Source organism: Arvicanthis niloticus, chromosome 1 (genome assembly GCF_011762505.2).
Source record: "Arvicanthis niloticus isolate mArvNil1 chromosome 1, mArvNil1.pat.X, whole genome shotgun sequence".
In the NCBI taxonomy this organism is placed as follows: Eukaryota; Metazoa; Chordata; class Mammalia; order Rodentia; family Muridae; genus Arvicanthis; species Arvicanthis niloticus.
Genome location: NC_047658.1, coordinates 5,799,191 through 5,826,170, shown reverse-complemented (window position 1 = coordinate 5,826,170; position 26,980 = coordinate 5,799,191). Strand labels below are relative to the sequence as shown.

At 49.0% G+C, this 26,980-nt stretch overlaps 1 protein-coding gene across 8 annotated transcripts; it reads right to left on the bottom strand.

Annotated features, from left to right (window-relative positions):
• Positions 1 to 451: 451 nt before the first annotated feature.
• On the bottom strand, positions 452 to 26,980 carry Coq8b (coenzyme Q8B). Of its 8 annotated transcripts, none has more exons than XM_076930314.1 (16): positions 26,815 to 26,956; positions 24,952 to 25,083; positions 23,357 to 23,464; positions 23,133 to 23,267; positions 22,939 to 23,005; positions 20,134 to 20,211; positions 17,931 to 18,053; positions 17,662 to 17,747; positions 15,488 to 15,628; positions 15,302 to 15,383; positions 13,962 to 14,055; positions 7,991 to 8,132; positions 7,782 to 7,889; positions 6,206 to 6,271; positions 1,711 to 1,797; positions 452 to 1,185 (listed from the first exon to the last, which is right to left on the bottom strand). In XM_076930314.1, exons 3-16 carry the CDS (start codon positions 23,459 to 23,461, stop codon positions 883 to 885), a joined length of 1,617 nt encoding a protein of 538 aa, XP_076786429.1. In that variant the 5' UTR covers positions 23,462 to 23,464; positions 24,952 to 25,083; positions 26,815 to 26,956; the 3' UTR covers positions 452 to 882. The 8 variants fall into 8 exon arrangements, with proteins under 8 accessions (XP_076786429.1, XP_034350297.1, XP_076786433.1 ...); XM_034494406.2 differs by having other exon boundaries at positions 23,133 to 23,252; XM_076930318.1 differs by lacking the exon at positions 24,952 to 25,083 and having other exon boundaries at positions 26,815 to 26,980.

The following is a 26,980-nucleotide window of genomic DNA, read 5'->3' as shown; positions in this document are numbered from 1 at the left end:
GCGGGGGCGGGCAGAAGCGGTGACGAGGCACTTTTTGCAGGCGAGGGGAGGGGATGGAAAAGAAACAGACCCTGGAGTCCTGGAGGGAGATCACTCTGGCTTGCGGAAAGAGGGCATTGGGTCCTAGTTCTGGACTCAGCTGCACCCCTACCACTGTCCTGTAGGTTTGGCAATGCAGCTGGTAGGGGCATTAGGGCCCATTAGTAAAGGCAAGGTTGTCAGGAACAGGAGGGAGCCTGAAGCTGGGGGTGGGGGGCGAGTATGTGATAGGAGGGTACTTCTCAGCTGCCACAGCCCTTGGAGCAGGTGGTCAGCACGTTGGGGGGGGGGCGGAGGAGGTTCCCCCGCAACAGATGGCCCTAGACAAGAGGGTGGGTGGGGGGGTCTGGCCATCTGCACCTGGAGCTGCCTGTGAGCTCCTCCCCCTTAGCACAGAGAAAAAAGAGCTGGGGGGAGGGAAAGGGTGCCTTTATTCGGAGGGAAGGATCAGCACCCACCCCCATCCTCTAATACACAGGCTGGAACCCGGGAAGAAGGCAGCTGGTAGAGGAGCAAGGGAGGCAAAGGTGAGGACCGCCTCCCACAGTCACCATCTCCTCTTTTGCCTGTGGATCCTGGAAGACCTGGGGCGCCTCCTCCACATGAGTGGATCCCATGAAGAGGCCAAGGGCTCACTTAGATGGTGGTAGATTCTGCTTACTCCCAGCCTCAGGATTCAAGGATGCTCACTTTGGATCAGGGAGCTAACTCCAGGGGCCCGAAGATCCAAGACAAGAAACTAGGCTCTGGGACCAGGACAGTGGAGGAAGGGACCGCCCGCTGTGGCGAGCTGGTATTCCCGGATGGAATCTGTCTTGGTGGGGTCGGCAGGGAGGTCCCTAGTCAGGAGGCTGCTGGCAGTGGCAATGTCTGGCGACTGGCCCAGTAGCGGTAGTAGGTATCTTGGAAGAGGTCCCGGCAGGCGATGTGGGCGTGGAGACGAGCACAGGCTAAGAAAGCCCCAGCTAGCTTGCGGTGTAGAGCATAGGTCTCCTCAGGTGGTGGGCGCAGCCGGTGGCGAAGTAACACTGGGATGAGGCCCTGTATTCGACGAGCAGTCTCTCCAGCCCCAAAGTCGTAGGGGCCTGAGGCAGCAAAGGGCTCCCCCAGGATCATCACTGCCTCGACGTGGGCGTCAGAGAATGCCTAGGGTGGGGATGGCAGATGCATCCAGACGGACATAATGTCCTCTGATTACTTCTGAAGAGGCAAGCTGCAAGGGCTGTGGGGCGTGACTCACTGGTAGAGTTTGCTTAGAACCCACCAGTGAGGGGCTGGGGGTGGGGCGTGGCTTAGTGGTGGAAGGTTTGCATTGCTGGCCTAAGATTCCCTAAGAGTAGTAAGTAGTCACCCCCTACCCACAACACTTCCCACCCCGTCTCAGTTTCCTACAGGTAAGTAACCCCTCTATTCCTCAAACCCAGGATCCCCAGAATAAATAGTGCCCCCCCCCCCCCCCCAGTAGCTACACTCTCCGTTTCACCCCACTCCTCAGTATAACCACGATCATTTACATTCACTGCCCTGGGATAGAAGTTTACCTCCCCCAGTCCCCATCTTTTCTCCAGTTCCTCAGTAGAGCTACGTGGCTCCTCTGCTTCCAAAAGACACTAGCCCCCTAAAGAAAACAGCCACAACACACCAGCCCCCTTCTGCTCAGTGGCAACCAACCTTGGTTTCAAAGCCTGTAAGGAATTTGAGGTCCTGGGATTTCTGTAGAACCCGATCTCTGTTTCCATCTGCTGCAGCCTTCACCACCTGGAATGTCAGAGGACAAAGGCCAGTGTGGGTCAAGGGAGGCTTTGGGGTTCTTGCTTTTGTTTTGGGGCAGAGTCTGATCCAGCCTACACTATCTTGAACTCACTGTGTAGCTGAGGATAACCAGGAACTCCTGACCTTCCTGCCCCACCTGCTGGGAGCTGGAGGATTAGGAGTCTATCCCATCACACCAGGTTACAAGGGAGGTGCTAGAGAACAGGAAATAGTAGCCAGAAGGGTAGAGTAGTACCCATCTACAATCCTAGTACTCAGGAGGCAGGGTTACTATTACGAGTTCAAAGCCAGCCTGGACTAGCAAAGAACACTGCTAAAAAGGACAGGAGGGAGGGAGAGAGGTGGGAGGGAGGGAGAGAGGTGGGGGGAGGGAGAGAGGTGGGAGGGAGGGAGAGAGGTGGGGGGTAGGGAGAGAGGTGGGGGGTAGGGAGAGAGGTGGGGGGAGGGAGAGAGGTGGGAGGAAGGGAGAGAGGTGGGGGGGAGGGAGAGAGGTGGGAGGAAGGGAGAGAGGTGGGGGGGGAGGGAGGGAGAGAGGTGGGAGGGATATTTTGCCCATCCTAGATCATCTCCAACTCCTCTGCTTGGGTGTGCTCGTTCATCCAGAAGCTTCCCCTCCCTACTCTGTCCCTGCTCTGTCTTCCTCAAGAGACCCTGCAGGAGGAAATGGTCAGGGCTCCGCTGTCCACTGGGAATGCACAACTTGTCTGGAGGCTGGCACATGAGTGGCCCAGAGTAGAGTGTCACATCTGTTGATGGCTCCAGACACTAGACAGGATAAACGGCATCCTAGGGTGCCAGAGGGCCATCTTCCCCATTGGACTTTGAGTGGCTTGGGTGAGTCCAGCTGGGTGCAGTGGTGGTACTGGCCATGAGACAAGGCACTCAGGTTGCTTGTAGTTCTTGTCCAGTCCTGTAGAGGGAGGCACTGAAGCACCTGCACCAGCTCCCTTGGCTTTAGAGGACTCTAGAGAAACTGTATCTGGGCCCCTGCCTTCTCATCTGTGGAATGGGTTCTGTGGAGTAAAGAACTTTGGTTCTACATGGGGTCACTGTGTGGGGCTCAGCCCTGTGCTGCAGAGGAAGTATCTGTCGCACTGGGGACTACTTGCTGTCATGGGTGGCAGGGTCCCTGGGCAGAAGAGGCAGGCTCAGAGCAGGGACCGCCCTTTCTGTTATAGCTCTCCCCGCCTATGACTTGTCTAACCATCTGTTAGGGTTCCACATAAATGGGCTGATTTCCTTTTTCTTGTTTTAAAGGTAGTTCAGTTGATGAAGGTACTGACAAGTCAGATGACCTGAATTTGGTCCTCAGGCCCCACAGGTCCTACATGGGGTAAAAAGAGAACTGATTCTGGCAGATTTTCCTCTGACTTCCCCATGTGTCCCCATGGTGCACAAGGGCATGTGTGTACACATGTACATATATGGGCTCGCGTGCGCGCGCACATGCACAGACACACACACACAAAGACAAGCCAGCAAACAAGTAAGGTCTCCATGTGAAACCCAGGCTGGCCTTGAACTCATGATTCTCCTGTCCTGTTTCAGCATCCCAAGTACTCTGAATATAGGCCACCACATACATCCAACACGTTCTGTAACTTCTTTACTCAGGCTGATGGATATGAGCCCTTATGGGTGGGGTGCTGAGGCTTGATGTTGTAGTTTGGAAAAGCATGGCTGTATATAGGCTCATGTTTGAATACTGAACTCTTGGTCTCCAGTTGAAGGAACTGTTTGAGAAGGACTAGGAGGTGTGGCCTTTGGAGGAGGTGTGTTACTGGGGCATGACTTTGAGGTTTCAAAAGCCCACACCAGGCTGGATTAGCTCTCTCTGCTTCCTGCTTATAGATCAAATACAAGCTCTGGTTACTGCTATGGTGCCACACCTGGATGCTGCCATGCTCCTGCCTTCATGGTTATGGACTCACCCTCTAGAACTGCAAGGCCGTGAGGGAATGCTTTCTTTTACAAGTTACTTCAGTACTTCAGTCATGGTGTCTCTTCACAGCAATAGGACCGTAACTGAGACTCTAGTCCTCTGTACAACCAACAAGTGCTCTTAAGCACTGAGCCATTGCTCCAGCCCTTAAATGATATTTCTCCTCAGAAGCACTGCCATGCACAAAGGATTTTCCCAAGTACCTCTGTGGTCACGTAAGAATGTCCCCATAGGGGGGCTAGAGCGATGGCTCAGTGGTTAAGAGCACTGGCTGTTCTTCCAGAGGTCCTGAGTTCAATTTCCAGCAACCACACGGTGGCTCACAACCATCTATAGTGAGATCCGATGTCCTCTTCTGGTGTGTCTGAAGACAGTAACAGTGTACTCATATACATAAAATAAATAAATCTTAAAAAAAAAAAAAAAAAAGAATGTCCCCATAGGTTCACATGGTTGATGCTCAGTCACCAGAGACTGGAAGTTTTTGAAAGGATTAGAAAGATTGAAAGGTATTGTCAGAATAGGTGTGGCCTTGTTGGAAGTAAGTATATCACAGGAGTGGGTGGGATATGGGTTTTGACATTTCCAGGCCAGGTCCTGCCTGTCTGCCCGCCTGCCTGCCTGTCTGTCTGTCTCTGCCTGTGGATCAGGATTTAGCTCAAGTATACCTACTTGCCACCATGCTTCCTGCCATAATAATAGACTAAGCCCCTGAAGCAGCAGGCGAGCCCCCAGTTAAATGCTTTCCTTTGTAAGAGTTGCCTTGGTCGTGGTGTCTCTTTACAGCAATGGAACGGTGACTAAACACCTCCTGACCTTTGAAAGTTTATCTGGATATCTGTTTAGCCTCTACCTGATCAGTCCTTTGCATCTCTCAGCTCTCAGTTCAATGTCTCCTCCTCCAGGAAGCCTTCCTCGAATCCTCAAGCTGGGCCAGGTTCCTTGACATTTTCACAGTGCCCTCTATTTCCTAGCCTAGCCCTACATCCTCTGTGTCCTTACTTCCTGTAGTGGTTTGAACATGCATGGCCTCGGGACTGGAACTATTGGGAGGTGTGGCCTTGTTGGAGTAAGTGTGTCACTGTGAGGGTAGGTAATGAGACCCTACTCCTATCTGCCTGGAAGCCAGTCTCTTCTCCTGGCTGCCTTGGATCAAGATGTAGTACTTGGGGCTGGAGAGATGGCTCAGTGATTAAGAGCTCTGACCTTCCAGAGGTCCTGAGTTCAAGTCCCAGCGACCACATGGTGGCTCACAACCATCTGCAATAGGATCCGATGCTCTCTTCTGGTGTGTCTGAAGACAGCTACAGTGTACTCATATACATAAAATAAATAAATCTTTTGCCCAGAGAAACCCTGTCTTAAAAAAAAAAACCACCAACAACAACAACAACAAAAAGTGCACAGCCGGGCGGTGGTGGCGCACGCCTTTAAACCCAGCCTTTGGGAGGCAGAGGCAGGAGGATTTCTGAGTTCGAGGACAGCCTGGTCTACAGAGTGAGTTCCAGGACAGCCAGGGCTACACAGAGAAACCCTGTCTTAAAAAACCAAAAAACCAAAAAACCAAAAAAAAAAAAAAAAAAAATAGTACTCTCAGCTCTTTCTCCAGCACCATGCCTGCCTGGATGCTGCCATGCTACCTGCCATGATGATAATGGACTGAACCTCTGAACCTTTAAGCCTGGCCTAACTAAGTGTTGATCTGTGTAAGAGTTGCCTTGGTCATGGAAACCCTAACTAAGACACTGTCCCACTGCTGTGGGACACAGACTGAACTCTGTGATGGGGAGACAACTGTTGCTAGTATCATCGAGAACAGAGCTGGGCACCAGGGCTCTGTCAGAGGATGTTGGAACTGACAACCAGATGAATAGAAAGCCCAAGCTGTGTAATGGGATGGTCTGTGCAGCTGCTGCCACTGACTGACTTGGAGGGAGAACGAGAAGAACAAAGCCGGTGAGGAAGCATTCCCGGAAGAGCTCCAGCTGTCTGTGTGGTGCAGGCTGGATGCCGAGGCCCTGGACAAGGTGGCCATCTCTGGCCCTTCTCTCAGAAAAGGGCTGGGCAAGGGCTGGAACATGGATTCTGGACCCAGACTAACTGCCACTCACAGGCCTGCTGGGATTTGGGGCAATCTGTCTCTAAGCACAGTTAGATCACCTGTAATGGGCTCTGAGTGACCCTGGCCACTTTCCATCAGTTAGTACTTGTGATATGTGATGGGAGTCACTAGCTGTTATTACTGTAAGAGTCTCACCATGTAGCCCTGGCTGGCCTGGAGCTCACAGCAATCCTCCTGCCTCTGCCTCCTGAGAGCATGGCAGCAGTGCTTTAGTGCGAACCATCTTAAAGCCCTGCATTTCTTAGCTCTCGTTTGCGTCTCCTCCTTGCCCTGTTCTCCCTACCTGGCTTGAGCCCTGACCCTTCAGAAGCCACAGGGTTTGTGCTCACCTCAATGTAATGGTCCGTGAACTCTGTTCCAAAGGCCCGGCTTGCACCGAAGTCCAGTAGAGTCACCTGGGAACAGTGGATGAGGTGAACGTGGGGAGCTGTTACCACCCCCACTGGCGACTGGAGCGGCCAGGACCCCTCTTCCTCTCTCCTGCAGCCCTGCCCTTGCTGTTGAGCCACACCTCTAGACCCTCATTGGTGCTCACAGGCAAACGCTGTATCAGTGAGTCGCCCCCCACCCCAGGCTGTATGCCCATACAAGGCCAGGCCTCTGTGCTTGATCCACGGCCCTGGCCTCATTCTAGGCAGGTACTTCAAGACTCAACTTTAGTGCTAGCTTTCTTTTAATTGTTGTTGAAACTAGGTTTCATGACCTCATCAGGCTGCCCCTGCCTCCAGGGTACTAGGATTAAAAGTGGGCGCCTCCCCACCCAGCTTATCTGCCTTTAATACAACTCTTGGGCCCATGAGATAACCCAGAGAATGAGACATCCAAGAAATTAAATGAATACCCAGAATCCTACTAATCAGCTTAAAATATGAATACCAACCCACACAGGTTTATTCTTCCCTCACCCGTATACTGCCAGGACCCTCTCCAAGGTTACTACCTACCAGGAAATAATATCATTACATAATTTCCTCAGGACTGCAGAGATGGCTCAGTGGTTAAGAATGCTAGCTGGTCTTTCAGAGGACTCTGGTTTGATTCCCAGCACCCACATAGTGGCTGACAGCTGTCTGTAATTATAGTTCCAGGGGATCCAGTGCCCTCTTCTGGTCTCCTCAGTCACTGCACACACATGGTGCACAGACACATATGCAAAGTACCCATACACATAAAATACTAAAATAATAATTTAAAAATTAATTTTCCTAAAATTCTCATGCATATTGTCTACATCTATATGTAGGCACAGAACATATCCAGTAATAGTTCCATAATTTAAAGTTTTGTATCTACAGAGACACCAATCCTGGAGATAAATGTCTGCAATTCCAGGTGAAGCAGAAGGAGTAGGAATTTAGCACCAGCCTGAGCTACATAGCGAGACCCTGCTCTCAGAAAACTTCTGACAGTGTTTACTGTAATTGTTCTGTAATTTGTACTTGGACCTACATGGTTTATAGGTTTCCCTATCATGGTATTAGTTCTGGTTCATCTCTTTGGTCTATTTATATTTTAGAAAGATTCATTACTGTGGATGGCTGTTCTGCCTGCCTGCATTGCTATGCACTTCTTGCATGCCTGGTGCCACAGATGTACAAGAAGGTATTGGAATTCCCTGGAACTGGAGTTACAGATGGGTGTGAGCCACTATGTGGATGCTGGGAAGTAACTCATATCCCTCTATAAGAGAACCACTGAACCATCCTCTACCCCATTTTTTGCATTTATTATGTATTGTGTTATTATGTATTATGTGTGGCCCATGTGCAGAGGTCCTGGGAACTGATGTTACGGTCGTCAGGCTTGGCGGCATCTTTACCCACGGAGCCATCTCGCTGGCCCTTGGGAAAATGCTCTTTATAGCACCTAGCCAATGTACCCTGATCCATATCATAAAGAACCAACCTGGTGGCTGGAGGCATCGTACAGGAAGTTGGCCCAGTTGGGATCTGTCTGCATGAATCTGAACTCAAACAGCTCCCGCAGACACAACCTCAGGAGCTGAAAGCAAATCTGGAAGAACAAGACATGCCAGTGAGGCGACCTGACCCCTCCTGGCCAGGAGAGGAAGTGAATGCCTGGCTCTTCCCATCCTGTTCCACAAGGAGATGTACCTGATTCCGGATGTCCTGGCTCAGGCCCTGGCACTGGTCCAGAGGGATTCCCCCAGCCAGCTCCATGCCCAGCACTCGTGTAGTGCATAGCTCCTGTACCACAGCAGGAACTCTGAAGAAGGGGTCGTCAGCCAAGAGCTTCCTGGGACAGGAAAAGGGCGAGGAAGGAGAGACTTCATGCTTTAGAGCCCAGAGGCTTGGTTTGAACTGGCTGTTTTACTGAGAAGCCCTTCAGGCCACCTTGTACTAGGCTTTTCTTCCCCTGCTCCCCAACTCCCTTCTCTGGCTTGGCTGCCTTGGGTGACAGCCAATACCTGGCTGGACTGGCATTTAAGAGACATTGTAGTACTGTGTAGTTTTTTAACTGGGTGTAGCTGGAGACCCAGTCACCACTTCCCTCCTCCTAACCCTTCTCTGACCTTCTTCTTGTCACCTGACAATGAGCTCAGAGTATTTAGTTCACACATCACTTAAAAAAATAACTATTTTATGGCCAGTGAGATGGCTTAGAGGATAAAGGCACTTCAAAGCAGATGACCTGAGTTTGATCCCAGGGCCCACATATTCTTAGAAGTTGTCCTCTGATTCCCACGTGTGCTATAGCATTTGTACACTGGTGTGCACACACATGCACACACATGTACACACATGTACACACATACTAAGTAATAAATATTATAAATTCTTTATTGACGAGTTTTTACTCTATGGCTCTACAGTGATAATCACTGGTCCTTGGGGTCACTAGAGAATCCCATTCTAACATTTCAGTTACTTGTGGTAAACCTTGGTCTAAAAATATTAAATGGAGAATTCTAAGCTGGACATGGAAGTGTGTCTATAAACCTAGCATTGGAGAGTGGAAGGAGGAGCTAGGGGCCTAAGAGCCAACTCCTGTGACACAGCATGTTCCAGGCCAGCCAGGGTACATAAGATTTTGTTTCAAAAAACAATCAAGGGAAAAGAGGGCTGTGGGGAATGGGGCAGGTGGGCTGGAGGGATGGCTCAGTGGTTAAGAGCACTGGCTGCTCTTGCAGAGGACCTGGGTTCCCAGCACCCACAATGGTGGCTCACAATCTGTTAACTCCAGTTCCAGGGGATCTGGCCTCTGAGAGCATTGCATGTACATAGTGTACACACACACACACACACTCACGCACGCGCGTAAAACATCCATGTAGTAAAAAGAAATCTCAACTTAAAAAAATTCCAGAAGTAAATAATTTACAAATTTAAAAATGAGTACCATTCCGAGCAGTATGATAAATCCAACTCCATCCTGTTCGGAACACTAATCACTGCTTGTCCCGTATATGCATGGTACACACACACACAGTGTATCACACTTCCCTTCTAAGAGCTTAGCTGTTTCAGCGGAATGACTGCTGAGCTATTACATTGGCAGTGTCCAGGTCATCTTCATTTTACTTAACAATGGTCCCCAGACAAGAGCAGGAATGCTGGCATATCAGATATGCCAATGAAGAGCATAAAATACTTTTTCTTTTTTTAAAAAAATGTTTTGTCCTGGTAAAATGGCTCAGCGGTTAAGAGCACTGACTGCTCCTCAGGAGGTCATGAGTTCAAATCCCAGCAACCACATGGTGACTCACAATTATCTGTAATGGGTTCTGATGCCCTCATATGGGTGTCTGAAGACAGTTACAGTGGACTTTGGGCCGGAGTGAGTGCAAAGCTAGCAGGGCTGGAGCAAGAGGGAGAAGGGAAAGGGGAAGAATGTTTTGTCCTTTTCAATTAGTATGTATTAGTCATACACAGTGCATTTCATTTTGGCATTTCAGACCCCCCCCCCACACACACACATACGTGATGTATTTTAGTCAGCTCTCTGTCACCCTCTTGCATCCCTCCCATCCCTGCTGGTCCCCACTTTACTTCAACTTATTTTAAAATAAGCATCATTAGGGCTGTTTCAGGAGGATGATGAATAATGGGTGAATTTCTTTCTTTCTTTCTTTCTTTCTTTCTTTCTTTCTTTCTTTCTTTCTTACATTTATTTAGTGTGTGCACCCGTGTGCTTGAGTGTGTGTGTGTCTATATACTCATGTTTGTCTGTCACAGGTCATGGAGCATGTATGGATAACAGGGAATAACCATGTGGGTGGGCATCAGTTCCTTCTTTCCACTCTGAGTCCCGAGGATTCAGTCCAGGGTGGCAAGCTCTTTAACGAGAAGTCACCTTACCAGCCCACAGAGTGCTACCTTTAAGTGAGAAGGTAAAACGCTCAGGTTCAATGAGGAGAATAAAAAATGCCCCAGTCCATCAAGATTCTTAGTGAGGACAAACCTATGCGTGAAGTGGTGGCAAAGGAAGAAATTCATTCCAGTTTTACCACAAACTGCAAGCGTTTCGCCCACCGTGTGAGACAAATGCTTGGGTAAGGTGACTGAGGCACCCTGTGAAGTGGAGCAGGCTTGCAGTCCCTGCACGGGAAGACTGAGGCAGGAGGATGACAGTCTGAACAAAGGTGGAAAGGTATTCATCTTGTGGGCAGAAGCCTGCAGCACAAGTCTTCCTAGTGGCACAGGCTCACTGCAGCAGGGAACACTGTGCCTATGAGGTGAGCCCACCATAGGTACTCACAGGGGAAAACAGCCTACACAGGGCTGGGAACTAACTGGGCTTCAGGCATCCACTGAGGGCATCTAGGAATGTGTCCCCCGTACATATAGGAGAGTCCTGGACTTTAAACAGTGGTAAATAAATTTGGGGTTCCTTCTCTGACCCAGATGTGGTGGTGCACACCTGTAGTCTCAGTAACGGGGAGCTGGAGGCAGGAAGTACATGCATGGCACACAGGGTGTGTTACACTTCCATTCCAGTTCAGCAGACTGACTGTTGGGTTATTATGGTGGCAGTGTTCCTTGTCATGTAATAGTCTGCCATTAAGATCAGCTGTGGTGGTACACATCTGAACCCGAGAGAGGCAGAGTTCAATGGTTTCCTCAGCTACATAGGGAGTCTGAGGCCAGTCTGGGCTACATGGCATTCTATTCTCAAAACCAAGGGGCCAAGGAGACAGCTCCATTAGAAAAGGGCTTACCACATAAACATGAGGACTCACACTTTACCACCAGAACCTACAAAAGTTAGGAAGGGCACACAATTGTGATCCCGGCCATGGAGCAGCAGTAACAACTGGATCCCTGGGGTTCAATGGCCGGCCAGCTAGCCCAGTCTGTGTGATTAGTTCTGGGACGGAGAGAGGTTCTGACTCAAAGAACAGAGGGACACCTATATAAGCCTGTTCTCTGGCCTCCACATGCCTTGCACAGCAGGTGAAGAAGTTGAGTGGGGACCTGTGAGGATGCTAGGAACAGGCAGATGGGCAGGCATCAGAGGCATAGGAAGGCTTTGGGGGATCCTGGGACAGTGTCCTCAGATCCTGCATGGGGTTGCTCTGGCCTGTCCCCCATTGTCATTCTGCCTTGCGGGGTCCTACTTGGGGCTGGTATGTAGTCCTAGTTTATGAGGTCTGATACTGGCTCTACTTCTCAAAAGCCAGGCCTGCACTAAGCACTAATCAGCACACCTCCCCTAGGAGAGTACTCTCCTGAGGCTACTGAATGGAATCAGGCCACAGAGCCTGTAAGGGTTGACCTGAGACTGAAGCCCATACTCATCAGGGTCCAGGACACATGCCTTGTATGACTGTTGTCTGGACTGCCTCCTCCCCATCACCTGAGCTTGGCATGCTGGGAGACAGAGCTGACTCGTGAGCCTTGCTGTACAGGTTCTTCACTAGGTGTCTCTTTTTTGTTTTGTTTTGTTGTTTTGCTTTTTTAAGATGGTGTCTCATGTAGCCCAGGCTGGCCTCAAACTCAGCTACATTCCTGAGGATGGCCTTGAACTTCTGGTTTCTACCTCTGAGTTCGAGGATCAGCCCGAGTGTGACTGACATGTGCGACACAACCACCGGCCGAGCTACACCTCAGACTCGAGTTGTCCTTAACTGTTGCACACGACCATAACCCCAAGATGTAGCCTCGCTGCTCTCTATTAGCTATAGTCCGTTCATTTGCCCTGGCATCAAGTTCTCCGGCATGGAGACCCAGATGAGGTGGCACATGCAGATTATCCTAGCAGAGGACAGGCAGAAGCAGCAGAATCAGCACGAAGCCAACACAGCCACATAGTGAGTCCGAGATCGGCCGGGCTACAGATTGAGAGCCTATCTCAAAAAACAAAAAACAAAAAAAAAGTGGTGGGGAGGGATTTGGCTAGAGAGTTGGCTTGGCAGTTGGGTCCTCTTCTAGAAGACTCAAATTCTGTTCCCAGCATCCAGATTGGGTGGCTTACAACTGCCTGCAATTCCAGCTCCAGGGGAGTCCTAAGTCTCACATATATTTAAAATAATTAAAATAAACAAAAATTTTAAAAAAGAGAGATTCAACCAGTAGTATTGAAAATACTATAATAGCCAGGTACAGGGCACACCTGTAATCCCAGCACGTGGGCGGCAGAGTCAGAATGACTGATGCAAGTTTGAGATCAGCCAGGGATACACAGTGAGACCCTATCTCAGAAACAAAAACAAACAAACAAACAACCTACTGCAACTTATTTATCCACCTTGCTGAACAGATTTCATAGATTTGGGTTTCTAGGTTGGGACTTGCATACATTGTTGCTCTGAGCATTCTAGAAAATTCTAATGGCATACAACAGTATAAATGTCCATACAGAATTTATCAAGGAGGCCAGTGGGGGGGTTGCCGGGTATGCGAACATAGAGGTTCTTTCAGGGGCTTAGGACATGGCTCAGCAGGTAAGCTGCTTGCCTCACAACACAAGGGTCTGGTCCCCAGAACCATGTATAACAGCCACAAATGGCAGCAAGTACTGTAATCCTAGCACCAAGGGGTGGATACAGGAGGATCCTTGGGGTTTGCTGGCTAGCCAGTCTAGTAAAACCAGAGTTCTAGAGGTTCAGCAAGAGATGATATCTCAAAAAATAAGGTTGAGGGGCATGAGAGACAACTCTGGTTAAAAGCCCTAGCTGCTCTTCCAGAGGACACAGGTTTGATTCCCAGCACCCATGGTGGCTCATAGCCATTTATAAATTCAACACCCTCTTCTGGTCTCTGTGGGTACTGCATGCATATGGTGCACAGACATATGCAGGCACAAAATCAATACAGAAAACAAACAAAAACAAAATGGGAGGGGGGGTCCTACAGAGATGGCTCAGCAGTTAAGAGCACTGACTGCTCTTCCAGAGGTCCTGAGTTCAATCCCAGCAACCACATGGTGGCTCACAACCATCTGTAATGGGATCTGATGCCCTCTTCTGGTGTGTCTGAAGAAAGCAACAGTGTACTCATACATAAAATAAATAAATCAAGAAATTTTTTTCTTGTTTTAGAACTTTTGGAGGGGTTTGTTATTGTTATTTTGTAGCCCTTGCTGGTCTGGAACTTCCTAATGCAGATGAGGCTGGGCTTGAATTCACAGAAATTCACTTGCCTCTGCTTGCCAAGTGATAAGATTAGAGGTGTATGAAATTAAAATTAAAATTTAAAAATAAATTAAGGTTGTGCCAGCATGGTGACATATGCCTTTAATCTCAGCACTTGGGAGACAGAGGCAGGTGGATCTCTGAGTTCAAGGTCCATGCCAGTCTGAGCTAGAGTGAGACCCTAGCTTCCCAGACGGTAACACCGTTTCTCTGCCTGTTGTGTACAAGGAACAGTCTGGAGCCAGTGTTCTCCTCCCTACTGCTGTAGAAAGCAGCAGAATCCTCACTTATCAGGTCTATCCGAATGTCATGGTGCAGCTGAGCCCACTGTGAGACCACAGCAGATATGCATTTGACAGAACCCATGTGAGAATAAGGAAGTCTGCGGTTCCGTGTGAGGATGCCGACTGTCAGAGGCTAGAGAGTACCACACCCATCCCGGACCAGGAGAGAGGGAAGGAGTCCCCTAGGAGCCTGCAGGGGTGTCTTACCTGAAGGTCTGGGCACAGGCAGCTTCTCTGCGGTAGTCACATTCCCAAGCCAGCTCTTGCTGTAAGGTCTGTAGGCTCTGCTCAGCAAACAGGCCTGGGACGGGAGGGGCAAGCCATGGTGCTCAGGATGGCTCTCTGCCTGTCTTCACTGGCCCCTCATACATTTCTTGCTAAGTCGCTACTGTCCCATGCACCTCTGTTCAGACTTCTACCCCTCCCCCCCCTTTTTTCATTCCTCCTCCTTAAAAAAAAAAAAAAAAAGACAGGCTCTTACATAGTCTAGGCTGGCCTCCAACTCAGTAAGTAGCCAAGGCTGACCTTGATCTACCGCTTTTACCTCACAAACCCTGGATCACGGACTTGCTATAATGCTTGGCTTTACATTTGAGATTGATTACATCTGTGTAGTCCAGAGTTGACCCAAACTTTGGGCAACCCTCCTGTCTCAGATTCCCCAGTGCTAAAGTTGTGTGAGCCACCAGACCCAGTTTACACACCTCATTTGAGATTCACTTTCTCTGTTTTTCCCAGAACTGTGGTCTCTGTGGAAGTCTGTCTCCTGGGCTTAGCTCTGTCACAGGAACTGTCCCAGCCCCCAGTCTGAAGCAGCTCTTTTCACTGGCCATTTAGCAAAGGATGACCTTGAACTTCTGATCTTCTTACCTTCCCCTCCTGAGCATGGGGGCCCTCTGTGTACTACCACACCCTATTTGGTACCAGAGCTCAACCCTGGGCCTCTCGCCTGCCAGCACTCTACTGAGCTACCTCCACAGCCATCTTCCCATCTTGTTTCTGCCCTCCCACGGCCCTCTGCCTCTCGCCTGGCCGCCAGGCCTGCCTGCCACTCTCTACTTCCTTTCTTCCACAACACACCTTGCTCTGTCTTCTACAGGCCATCTTCATGTGACCCAACACAGACATGCTGCCTACCAAGTTGTCTTCTCTTCTGCTTCTGTGGTTCCCCTGCATACTGTACACCTGTCTGTCTGTCTGCCTGCCTGTCTGTCTGTGCATTTGATCTGGGCTTGTTTCTTTGTAGCTCTGTCACATACACTCATTCTCTCTGGACTTCCCCTGCTTGGTATCCTCCTGTGACCCGTGTGATGCATGCACACCTACAATGCGTCTCTCCTCAGTCCAGCCTCCCTTCCTCCTGTGACCCGTGTGATGCATGCACACCTACAATGCGTCTCTCCTCAGTCCAGACCTCCTTCCTCCTGTGACCCGTGTGATGCATGCACACCTACAATGCGTCTCTCCTCAGTCAGTCCAGCCCCCCTTCCTCTCTTTAGCATCCCCTGAAGTTTGCCTCCTGTGATGGGGACAGAGGGGCGCCTCACCCTCTGGCAGGCCCACACTCATCTTGAGCAGGGCCAGCAGGTTCTGTACGTCACTCTGGATGCTCTGGGCAACACCTGGGTACTGTCAGGAGGGAGAAGGGGGGTTCAGGAGGTAGGATTCACCCATGCCTTGAGGACAGCACAGTGCCCACCCACCCCACTCCCCACCCCCCACCCTTGGCTCACCTGGATCTTCACAGCCACCTCAGTCCCATCCTTTAGCACACCTTGGTGCACCTGCCCAATGGAGGCGGCAGCAAAGGGCACTTCCTCGAGAGAGGCCACCTTGTCTTGCCAGTCCTTGCCTAGCTCCTCTTCTAGAACTCTCTGAAAGGAGCAAGCACAACAGTTACCATGATGGTTCCGGGCAGCTGACTTCGTTCCCTGTACTGCTGTGCTGTGTTAGTTAGGGAGCGTATTGTGTTAACAACCCTGGGGTTCACTCATAGCTGATATATCATTTTACAGAAACTGAGGCCCAGGTGACCAACCAGCCAGGATATTCGATCACACTGTGAACCTCAACACTGTCCAGTTGTGGTGTGGCTCAGCCTTAGCACAGACCTTTAATCCCTCTGGCTGGAATACAGACAGGCCCTTAGTACTCACCTTTAATCCCAAGCAATGAAGGTAAAATTAGTTTGTAGAAGGAAGTACCCATGTTTGAAACTGATGTCTGAGTAGCAGACAAAGTGACGAATCCGAAAAGGATTTAACAGAATTGACAGAATAGGATATGCCCAACTCTCATAAGAAAAGAGAGGAGAGGGAAACGACTTAAGGGAGAGACAGACAGTGCAGAAGAAGAGAGTACAGAACAGGATACAGTAGTTTGTGGGGAGCAGTGCAGTAGAGTTGAGAGGGAGAGCAGAGCAGCACAGGGGGAGGGGGACACAGTTTTACCAGGAGAGTTTTTAAAGAGACAGACTGAAGAGAGAACAAGCTAGACACAGGTGAAGACAGAATGAGAAAGAGAATGAGAAGCAGCCAGAAGACTAGAAAAGATTGCTAAGGTTAGAGGCCAAGCAGAGGCAGCTCAGAAGCTGAGAGAAAAGCCAGATTGAATAAGTCAGCTGGGAGATGGGTTGAACCAGCCAGCCAGAGTTCAGAAAGAACAAGAAAGGGTGAGCTTATTCAGCAGTAAGTCTCAAAGCCTGAAAACATTCGAGGCCTACATTAGGTTGTACAGAGGCTAGAAGCTTCTAGGACTAGGCCTAGGTTAGCAGGTAGAGGCTTGGGGATGACAATTACAACAGGAGACTTATTTTTACACAAGTGCCATTGTTTCATTTTGTCTTTGAGTGGAGGAATTCAAAGTAGATTTGTTTAGAAAAGTGAGAATGAACTCTTACTACTAAGATTCAGAGGAGTCCCATCAAAGGAATACCTATATTGGTTCTTTTTGTTGTTGTTGTTGTTGTTGTTTTTGTTATGTTTTTTTTTTTTCGAGACAGGGTTTCTCTGTGTAGCCCTGGCTGTCCTGGAACTCACTCTGTAGAACAGGCTGGCTTCGAACTCAGAAATCTGCCTGCCTCTGCCTCCCAAGTGCTGGGATTAAAGGTGTGCGCCATCACTGCCTGGCCCTACATTGGTTCTGTTTGTTTATTTGTTTGTTTTTTTGAGGCAGGGTTTCACTGTGAGGTCCTGACTGGTCTGAGATATATTATATAGACCAGGCTGGCCCCAAGCTCACAGAGATATACCTTCCACTGCCTCCTGAGGGCAGGTATTAAAGGTATGCACCAGCACGCCCAGGGAGACGGTTAGTGAAAATTGGTAACATTCCTCGTTAGTGTCCCATATTATTAAGGCATTTAAAAAAAAAAAGCATGATGAAGAGGGTCTTCCTTTTGGTTCTGGTGTGTTTATAGAGTGTCTCAGAGAGCCATGGTGACTACCTGGGTCATGCATGTGGCAAGAAGCAGAACCCAGATGGAAGGTAGGTAGGTAGCTGGAGCCTAGGTCTGCATACAGTTACAGAACAGCTCCAGTCTTCTTAGTGCCATGTTTGATGGTGTCCTGTTTAAGGATAACATCTTCTTCAATTTTGCTTGTTTGTTTGAGATGGGGCCTAAAGTAGCATAGGCTAGCCTTGGATCCTCTGTGTAGCTTGGGATGACCCTGAACTCCTGATCCTATGCTTCCATCTCCAATTGCTGAGACTGTACAGGTGTGTGTCATATGTCCCAGCATGATCTTTTAAAATTAATCACAGCTCAAACTTACATGTTACTCACATGTGTCAGGGACATGGAGTGACAGGGACAGGTCTGAGAACTTTACGTAATATAAGCTGTTTTGCAGATTATATGTTGAGCTATGTAATCCCACGTCATCATCCATCCAAACTGGACACTCACCATCATTTGCCAGCGAGGCATAAAGTCGGCACTCTGTCGGACCCTCTCGAAGATCTGCTGAAGCTGGGGGCTGATAAAGCTGTTGTCTTGGGAGACAATGGAATGCAGGGATTAGTGAGGAGGAGGAGAAGAGGAGGAGGAAAAAGAAGAAGAGGGGTTCCATGTGGACATATAAAATCAGGGGTTGCTGCTGGCTGGCGGGGTGGGTGGGGTGAGGAGGGGTCATAGGTCAGGAGTTGAGGAGTTGAGGGAGTCATGCTGTACTGTACCCTGGATGCTGAGCATTTGACCGATCTTGAGGGCAGCCCCCCGGACTGTACATAAGGTCTGCACGATCCTCTCAGCATTGGCCTCGGAAAGGAAAGGACTGGAGCCCAATCCAGAGACGCCCTCTATGGTGAGACGTGAACATCAGTACTGCATGCACAGAAAGATCCTTCCTGTGGACCCTTGGCTGACAGAGCTCTACATAGACCAGGCTGGCCTCAAACTCCTATATGTACCCTTAGCTGACAGAACTCGATGTAGAGCAGGCTGGCCTCAAACTCCTAGAAACCCATGTGCCTCTACTTCCTGAGTGTTGGGATTAAATGTTTGCATGCAAACTTTACACCATTTCCAGTTTAACATTTTAAAAAAATTATTTATTTATTTCATGTATGTGAGTACACTGTCGCTGTCTTCAGACACACCAGAAGAGGACATCAGATACCATTACAGATGGTTGTAAGCTACCATGTGGTTGCTGGGAATTGAACTCAGGACCTCTGGAAGAGCAGTCGGTGCTTGTAACCACTGAGCCATCTCTCCAGCCCCTCCAGATTTTTATCTTTTATCTTGCCCAGCAGTGGTGGCGCACGCCTTTAATCCCAGCACTTGGGAGGCAGAGGCAGGTGGATTTCTGAGTTGGAGGCCAGCCTGGTCTACAGAGTGAGTTCCAGGACAGCCAGGGCTACACAGAGAAACCCTGTGTCGAAAAAACAAACAAAACAAAACAAAAACCAAAACTTTTTATCTTAAAAAGTTACAGTGTACTTAAAAAAAAAAAAAGTTTTTATCTTAAAAACTTACAGTGTAGCCCAGGATAGCCTCAAACCCATGAAAATCCTCTTGTCTCTGCTGACATTACAGGCAAGAAATTAAAAAAAAAAAAAAAAAAAAGCTGGGCATGGGATATTTACACCTGTAATCCCAGTAACCAGTAGGCAAGAGGCAAGGGAGGATCTCTGTAAGTTAAAGGCTAGCCTGGACTACAGGAGACCCTGTCTCAAAAAAAAAAAAAAAAAAAAAAAAAAAAAAAAAAAAAAAAAAAAAAAAAAAGGAATCTGTATAGCCACCAGAGGGGCTAACATAAAAATGCTAATATCAAGCGTTGGCAAACTGGGAGCAGCATCTTGGACTCAGATGTGTCTGACGAGAACGTGTTAGCACAGCCCTCTGACAAAGAGGCAATTTCTAGAGAAGCACATTTCTGCAACAGTGCAGGTCCTCCTCTAGGTGTGAACTCAGGGGAGAGAGAGACTACAGGGCCCTGAACACACACTTACTACACCTTGCGACATGGGCACATCCCACTGACATAAAGCTGAACCACGGAAGCCAGATGTGCTCACAGTAGTCGGAGGAGACACCTCTAACCGCAGCACTTAAGCAGCCTGAGCAAAAGGAACTCTGGAGGTAGAGGCAGGTGGAGCTTTGTGAGTTCAATACCAGCCTGGTCAATATAGCAAGTTCTAGGATAGCCAGGGGTACACCCTGTCTCAGTAAGTAAGTAAGTAAGTAAATTTATTTTAAGGAGTTAAATTTGCATGTATAATCTCTCTAATAAAGTACCAATAAATAAAAGCCACATAAATGCTGTCTTCAGAGTGTTCATTATATTTTGTGGTGCTGGAGCTTGAACCTGGAAACATGTATGAGTTCATACATGTTGGGTAAGTACCACTGAGCAGCCCAGACTCGTTGAGTCTTCAAAAAATCTCATTACACATCAGGCACAGTGGCACACGCCTTTAATCCCAATACCCGGGAGGCAGAGGCAGGTGGATCTCTGTGAGTTCTGAGGCCAGCCTGGTCTGCAGAGCGAGTTCCAGAACAGCCAGAGCTACAGACAAACTCTGTCCCCCCAAAAAAACAAACAATTTTTATTTATGTGTGTGTGTGTGTATGTGTGTGTGTGTGTGTGTGTGTGTGTGTATGAATGCATTTCATGTATGCATAAAATCTGGAGCGGCCAGAAGAGGGCGCTGGAGTTACAGTGAGCTGTGAGCCACCTGCTGTGCATCCTGGGAACTAGTCAGTGTGTGTAACTTCTGTGTGCTAGATAAACAATTTACTCATTTTACACACACACACACACACACACACACACACACACACACACACACACACACACAGAGCCCATCACCAGGCTACTACCACCCCAGCTCTCAAGGCCAAGAGCAGAATGAACCCAGGGGATGTGCTACTCACCATGCTGCAGACTTCCACCTGGCAAGGACTTCTTGGTCACCTCGGCCAGCGCTCCAAGGCCCAAGCCCACAGCCAGCCCTGAAGAGCAAGAAAGGAAGCTGAGAGCTGGCTTACCTGGGTTCTTCTCTAAGACTCTCACTGCTGCTTAATGCTGTCTAGAGACCCTCTGTTGCTCAGTTTGTAGGCAAGCGCCCTCCTGAGCTGCATCCCGGTTTTTCTTTTCTTTTGGTACTCTGGATGGAACACAGGGTCTCAGATGCTACCCAAACTCTATATCCCTAGCATCTTTTAAAATAATAATAACAGCAACACCAATGACAGTATTTTACTAAGTTGGCCAGCCTGGCCTGGAACTGGCTTGGTAGTTTAGATTAGCCTTGAACTTGTAATCCTGCTGAAGCTTTCCTAAGAGCTGGGGCTATTATCAGAGATGACTCACACTTAATCTTCCTTTCTTCTGACAGACTTATGTAGCCCAGGCTAGCCTTAAACTCAGTATGTTACCTGAACTCCTGATTCTCCTATTTGTGCCTCTCAAATGCTGCCGATTTAACATATATGCAGACCCACCCTTAAGCTTCTATTCAATATCTATCTATCTATCTATCTATCTATCTATCTATCTACCTTTATCTTTACTTGCGGTTCTGGGGGCAGAACCCAGGGCCTCATGAATGTCGGGTGTGCTCTGTCCTTTCAGTCCTTCTTTTTATGCTTAGGACACTTATCTCCCACGGGTTCCTCTCGCTGAAATCTGGTATAACCGACCAGGCCTCCTCTTCGTTCCCTCCTTTACTCTCCTCTTCTGCTGCCATTCTCCTCTTGTATACGTTTTGGAGACAAGCTCTGGCTGTGTAGCCCTGACTGGCCTGAAACTGGCTACGTAGACCAGGATGGCCTAGAACTCAGAGATCTGCCTGCTTCTGCCCAAGTGCTGGGATCAAAGGCCGGTGCCACCATTCCAGACTTTGACTTTTTCACTGTCACCATCTCTAGCCTGCAGCTGGCGCTTGCCAAGTATGCTATGTGCTCCTGTATTACTGCCAGTGTGTCTCATGTGTTTGTTATGGTCTGACCCCCACTCCCTCCAGCAAAGCTGCAGCCATTTTGTTCCATTCCTGCCAGCTATTTCATATTGTTGCTGTAACATGCCTGCCAGTCATTGACACAGAGAAGTAACTTGGCTCAAGGACACGCTGGCCACAGACCCTGTTTTGTTCTGCATGAGGTTTGTTAATCTTAAGAAATTCCACAAAGCTTTACGTAAGACCCATCAATCAAAGGTCAATATGAACTCTTATGTCTAAAATATAGTCAGAGCTGACCATTGGGAAGTACTTCCTGCACTTGCATATGAACTCATTGTGGTGTTTCTCCTTTATCAGCAGACAGAAAAAGATACCTAGTTTCATAGTGCAAATAATTCTGAGTTATGTCCCTGGTCTGACCAGCATCAGGGTGTGCATTCAGTAACTGTTCTTGCTTAAGATTAGTGTTCATACAGTTTGTGTGGCGATTCCTGAACCAACAGTGTTTAACGTATTTCTTTCTCACACCTCTGTGAAACATGTTGGACAGGAAAGCTCACATCCTACAGGAAGGGAAACTGAGGCTCAGAGAAGTTAAGTTAACTGCCCAACGATGATATGAGACTATCCCTCTCCTCTGAAACCCTCGGCATACCACACTGCCCAGGTTCTACCCAGAATGTGCAATTGCACATTCTTATCTTCCACTCCTTTAGCCTGAGATGAAGGAGAGAGAACTCTACATTGTAATATCCAATGGACCCCAGGGCCTGTTATCTGAACACTTGGAAGGTGGAGTCAGGACTGGGGCTTTGAGGCCAAGTGAGGTTACAGGAGACAGCATCACAAAAAGCTTCTGTATGCTGGGGCCTGTTGGGAGTGTGTGGTGGCGCAGGCCTTTAATCCCAGCACTTGGGAGACCGAGGCAGGGGGATCTCTGAGTTCTAGGCCAGCCTGGTTTCAGGCCAGCTAGGGCTGCATGGTGAGACTCTGCTTCAAAAACAAACAAATCATGTGTGTATGAACATATATGTACCCATATTCAGTATTTATTTATATTTTCTTATATGCTATTTTCTTTTTCCTTTCTTTCTTTCCTAGACAAGGTCCATGATGCCAAGCTGGGCTTGAATTTGTGGGTGCAAGCAGTCCTACAATAACCTAGCAAGCAGCTGGGCCTCCAGCCATGCACTACCAGGCTTGGCTTTTCAATCTTTCGGCCTTCACTTCTCAAGAACAGGGGCTACAAAGGCCCTTTCCCTCTTTCTCTCTCCCTCTTTTTTTTTCCTTTCTCTCCTTCAAACAGGGTCTTGAGTAGCACAGGCGGCCTCAAACTCACTATGTAGCCAGTAATGACCTTGAACCCTTGGTCTTCCTGTTCCTTCTTACGTACACCCCAACTGCTGAAATTACAGGTGGGTGTCCTGGCCGCCTCCTTTCCTTCTTGAAGGGCTGGTTGCAACACATCCCTCTACTTCATATATGTCTGAACAATCCTGCTGTGAGACCTAAAGTCCAGCCACCTCACCTCTCAGCACCCACTCCTCCATCAATAGAAGAAATGAACACAGGCCTACAAGACCCTGCTCACTACAGGTTCTCAATAAACATTAGGGCTTACATTCTATTTTTCTGGGGTTTGCAGAGCTTGGCCTCCATCCCTCTTTCTTGTTTCTCTTTCCCCTAACCTTGTCTTCGAGTCATCCTTTCCCTCGCTTCACCTGTAAATGTTGTTTCTGATCTAGGTCACACGAAGATCCCCGCATGCCACACCTACCCCCAAAGCTGGCCAAGCGACTGATGCGGGAGGCAGGTACCTTGCGTTCACGAGAGCGATCACTTAGCTGAGAAAGAGGAAAGGCGTAAGGTAGGGAAGGTGGACAGAACAGCAGAAAAGCCCTGCAGACCTGCTGCCACCTTCCTCAGAGTATCACGGGGGAGAGAGAGGGGGCACGAAGGAAGCAATGATACCTGGGGCCGGGGTGCCTTCCTGAGCCGGGCCTCCCGTGCCCTGCGAATGTCATCTTCACTTAGGCCTCTTCCAGGCTGGTCTTGATGAACACTTTGGGCCAAACAACTTCTACATGGCCCCTGCAGAGAAGTAGACTTTAACAGAATGATCCACCTCCATCATTTTACCTCTCCCCATTCCCTCAACCTCTTTTTCCTTGGAGGCCCCCTCCCTTGCCTCTTACCCACCAGTGGGGCCTAGGTCCCAGGGGCCCCCCACAATGCAGACGAACAGCCCTGCCCAGCGGTCCACAGGTCCTGCGCAGCACGCCACTTAGCTCCAGCCACATTGCCTAAGGAATAATAAGGATTACAGACCTGGGCCTCCTGTTTTGCACCCTTGTTTGAAAGCTGCCCCCCATATCTTTTCCCCTTTTGATTTCCAAGTTTCTCCTAGTTACCCCCGCCCCTCTACCGTTGCTAAAACTCATGTTTTCCCTAAGCGCCTCCCCAAAGCCCCCCAAACTCCTAGCCGTTGCCAAGGTTCTCTGGTTGCTAGACGTCCACAGATCCTCCAGGACTACTCTCCTTCTCAGCGCCCTTCTCGTTGCTAGGCATTGCCTTACCCTGGGCTGTTAAGCATCCACAATTCCTGTGCTGGCCCCCCCTGCCTAAACACCCCGTTACGGGGCACTTCCCCCGTTGCTAAGCACCCAGTCCACCAGGTTTAGGATCTAGGTCTAGCACGCGCTGGGCCTCTCAAGCTTCCGGGAACGTCCGCACACCCGCCCCCTTTAATCAGCTAGCCAATGGTGGCAGAGCAGCTCGTTGACGTTTACAAAAACTACACCCGCCTGAGGAGGCGTGGCAAGGGGGTGGAACCCAGGCAAAGGCTCTGTGGGTCTTCTGTGTCAGTCAGGGCTCCTGTCAGTCGGCTCGCACGTGAGCTCGTTATACTGACGACGGTCTTTCTTGACAGAATCCTCCTACCCTCCTCTCTGCTCTCTCTTTCTCTGCTCTCTCTCTCTCTTTCTCCCTCCCCCATTCCTCTCCTCCCTGTCTTCTTTCCTCTCTTCTCTCTCTTCTCTCTCTTCCCCCTCCCCTCCCCCCCCCTCTGGCTATGAGGAACTCCTGATCTTCTTGCCTCCACTTCCCACCTGCTGAAATTGCAGGTCTGCACCATTACATCCGCTTGCACATGGAGCCTCTCCACTTTGCACCAACACCCACGTCCTGGCACCCAGCCTCCTTCCTTGCACATATAAACCCACTGCCTTGCTTATGAACTGTTTCCTGCTCAGGCCTTCAACATATCTTCCCTTGGCGGCATACTGTGCCGGTGTTCCCTCCTGCACCCTACTCTCCATTCCCCACCCACTTAGGAGATGGCCCTCAGTGGGAGCCCTCTGTTTCCTGGAGGCCTGATATTTCCCAGAACATACTCAGTCAAGATTCCCAGCGCTGAGTCAGGAGCTTTGGCATAGAAGAAAACTGACTCACTCCTCTTGTTGTCTGGAATAGAAACAGCTGGTGGCTGGGACATCTTTCCCACAACTGAAGAGAGGGAGAACCGCAGATGTGTTCCTCACAGCACCCTACTGTCGCTGTCTAGCCCCACCCACTTTGTCGGGAATTCGGCCTCCTTTCGTCTGTCCCTTTACTGTGTGACCTCAGAAGAGCCCTCCTTCTCTGGACCTCATGTTCTCTAATCGTATGACATATGAGGTGGGTTCCCGTATCTAACTTCTCATTATCCTATGAAGACATGACTCATCTTGGAGCCTGGGGCCTGTGCGCAATGTCCCTCCATTGGGTGACTCAGTTTGAAGATCGAAAGCACCTCCAGTCCTCTTCCAAAGGTGAGGGAGGGTCACTCAGGAGCTGCAGGCTGCTTGCCATAAGAGACAGGTGGAAGGAATCACCTCAGTCATAATCCCCCGGGGCCATGGCTCATACCACAAACTTCAGGTACCTGAGGTCATTGCAGATAAAATAAACAAAGGCAAGGAAAGGGTAGAACTTGAACTCAAAGCCTTCCCTGGTAAACTGGGCTCATGAAGGTGACCATGGTGGTGCATGTCTATAATCCCAGCATTTGGAAGACAGAGACAGGAAAAGCAAGAATTTAAGGTTATCCTTAGTTTTGAGGCTAGCCTGGGCTACATGAGACCCTATCTCAAAAAAAATAAAAGAGGAAACACTGGAGCTGGAGGTATATGTCAGTGATACAGCATGTGTGAGCCTCCGCATTAAAACAAAAAAAAAAAAAAAAAAAAAAAAAAAAAAAAAAAAAACAGGAGGTGCTGGGAGGTGGTGACACACGCCTTTAATCCCAGCACTCTGGAGGCAGAGGCAGGAGGATCTCTGTGAGTTCCAGGACAGCCAAAAATACAGAGAAACCCTTTTTTCAAAAAACAAACAAACAAACAAACAAGGGACTGGAGAGGGTGCTCACTCAGCAGTTAAGAATGCTTGCTTGCTTTTCTTCCAAAGGATCTGAGTTCAGCTCCTAGCATCCAGGAAGCCTAAATCATCTGTAACTTCAACTCCAGATCTGATGACCCCTCCTGGCCTCCAAAGGCACCTGAAGTGCACCTGCACACACACACACACACACACACACACACACACACGCACACAAAGAATTAAGAAACAAACTTCATTGTTTTAAACATTGGAATTCTTTTCTAAAAAGGACTTATTTATTTTATTACCCGAGACAGGGTTTCTATATGTAGCTCTGGCTGACCTGGAACTGACATATAATCACAGACATCTATCTGCTTCTGCCTCCTGAGTACTGGGGACTAAGGGTGTGAGCCACCATGCCAGCCTTAAAAAGATTTAATTTTATGGGTGTGGGTAATTTTGCCTGCGAGTATGTCTGTGCACACTGTGCATGCCCTGAGGAAAACAGAAGGTGTTCAATGCCCTAGAACTGTAGTTACAGATGACTGTGAACCCCCATTCAGGGTGTTAGAAACCAAACTTCCAATTCTTCATGACAGCAACTAATGAATGGCCTTTAAATACAGAGCCATCTCTCCAGCCCTGGAAGTGTTGTTGTTTTTTCAAGAAAATGGTCTTTCTGTGTAATAGCCCTGGCTGTCCTAGAACTCACTTTGTAGACCAGGTTGGTCTTGAGATCCACCAGCCTTTGAGTCCTTAGTACAGTAATTAAAGGTGTGGGGCACATACCCCGCTAGCCCTGGAATTCTTTGAAAACAAACAAATATAAATATAAATTTATGTATGTACAAAAGTTTCACTACGCGGTCCTGGGATCGAACTCAGGTCGTCAGGTTGGCAGACCTGCAAATTCATTTCATCCCCCTCCCCTTTTGTGTTTATTGGAGAGGAGGGGTGTTTAAGATAGGGACTATGTAGTCCAGGCTGGCCTAGAACTCACATAGATCCGCTAGTCTCTGCCTCCAGAGTGCTGGTATCAAAAGCTGTACCATCATATTCTGTCTCCTCTGTGTGCTTTTGTATGAGTACCCCTGACCAGGAACTGGCTATGGAGCTAAGGCTGATCTTGAACTCCTGAACCTCCAACCCCCATCTCCCAAGTGTTGGGATTACAGGTTTGTACCTCCGTGCCCACTGAGACATCAGTTTTTTTCACGGGAAATTTAGTGGAGGGGAAAGACACTCGCTCAAAGGTAACTGCTTGAGAAGTGACTGCAGAAGCACTCAAACTTACGCCTGTGGGGACGTCTCAAGTTTTTGGAAAGTCCATCTTGTCTCTGAATGTTGAACGAGTGCGTGGTTGAACTTGTTACTGGGGTGGAGTAAATGGTGTAGGGAAAGGTCGCGGGGGCGCACAACCTAGACCCCGGCCAGCATCAGAAGCCCAGAGTTCTTTCCCA

What these genes read in the sequence shown, in the direction of transcription:
- Coq8b (XM_076930318.1), bottom strand. Translation starts at nt 23,461, where the DNA reads ATGTGGCTGGAGCTAAGTGGCGTGCTGCGCAGGACCTGTGGACCGCTG. An exon ending in GACCTAGGCCCCACTGGTGG is followed by an intron (nt 23,268 to 23,356) that starts GTAAGAGGCAAG and finishes ATTCTGTTAAAG; the next exon opens with TCTACTTCTCTGCAGGGGCC. An exon ending in TCACGGACCATTACATTGAG is followed by an intron (nt 1,798 to 6,205) that starts GTGAGCACAAAC and finishes CTGACATTCCAG; the next exon opens with GTGGTGAAGGCTGCAGCAGA.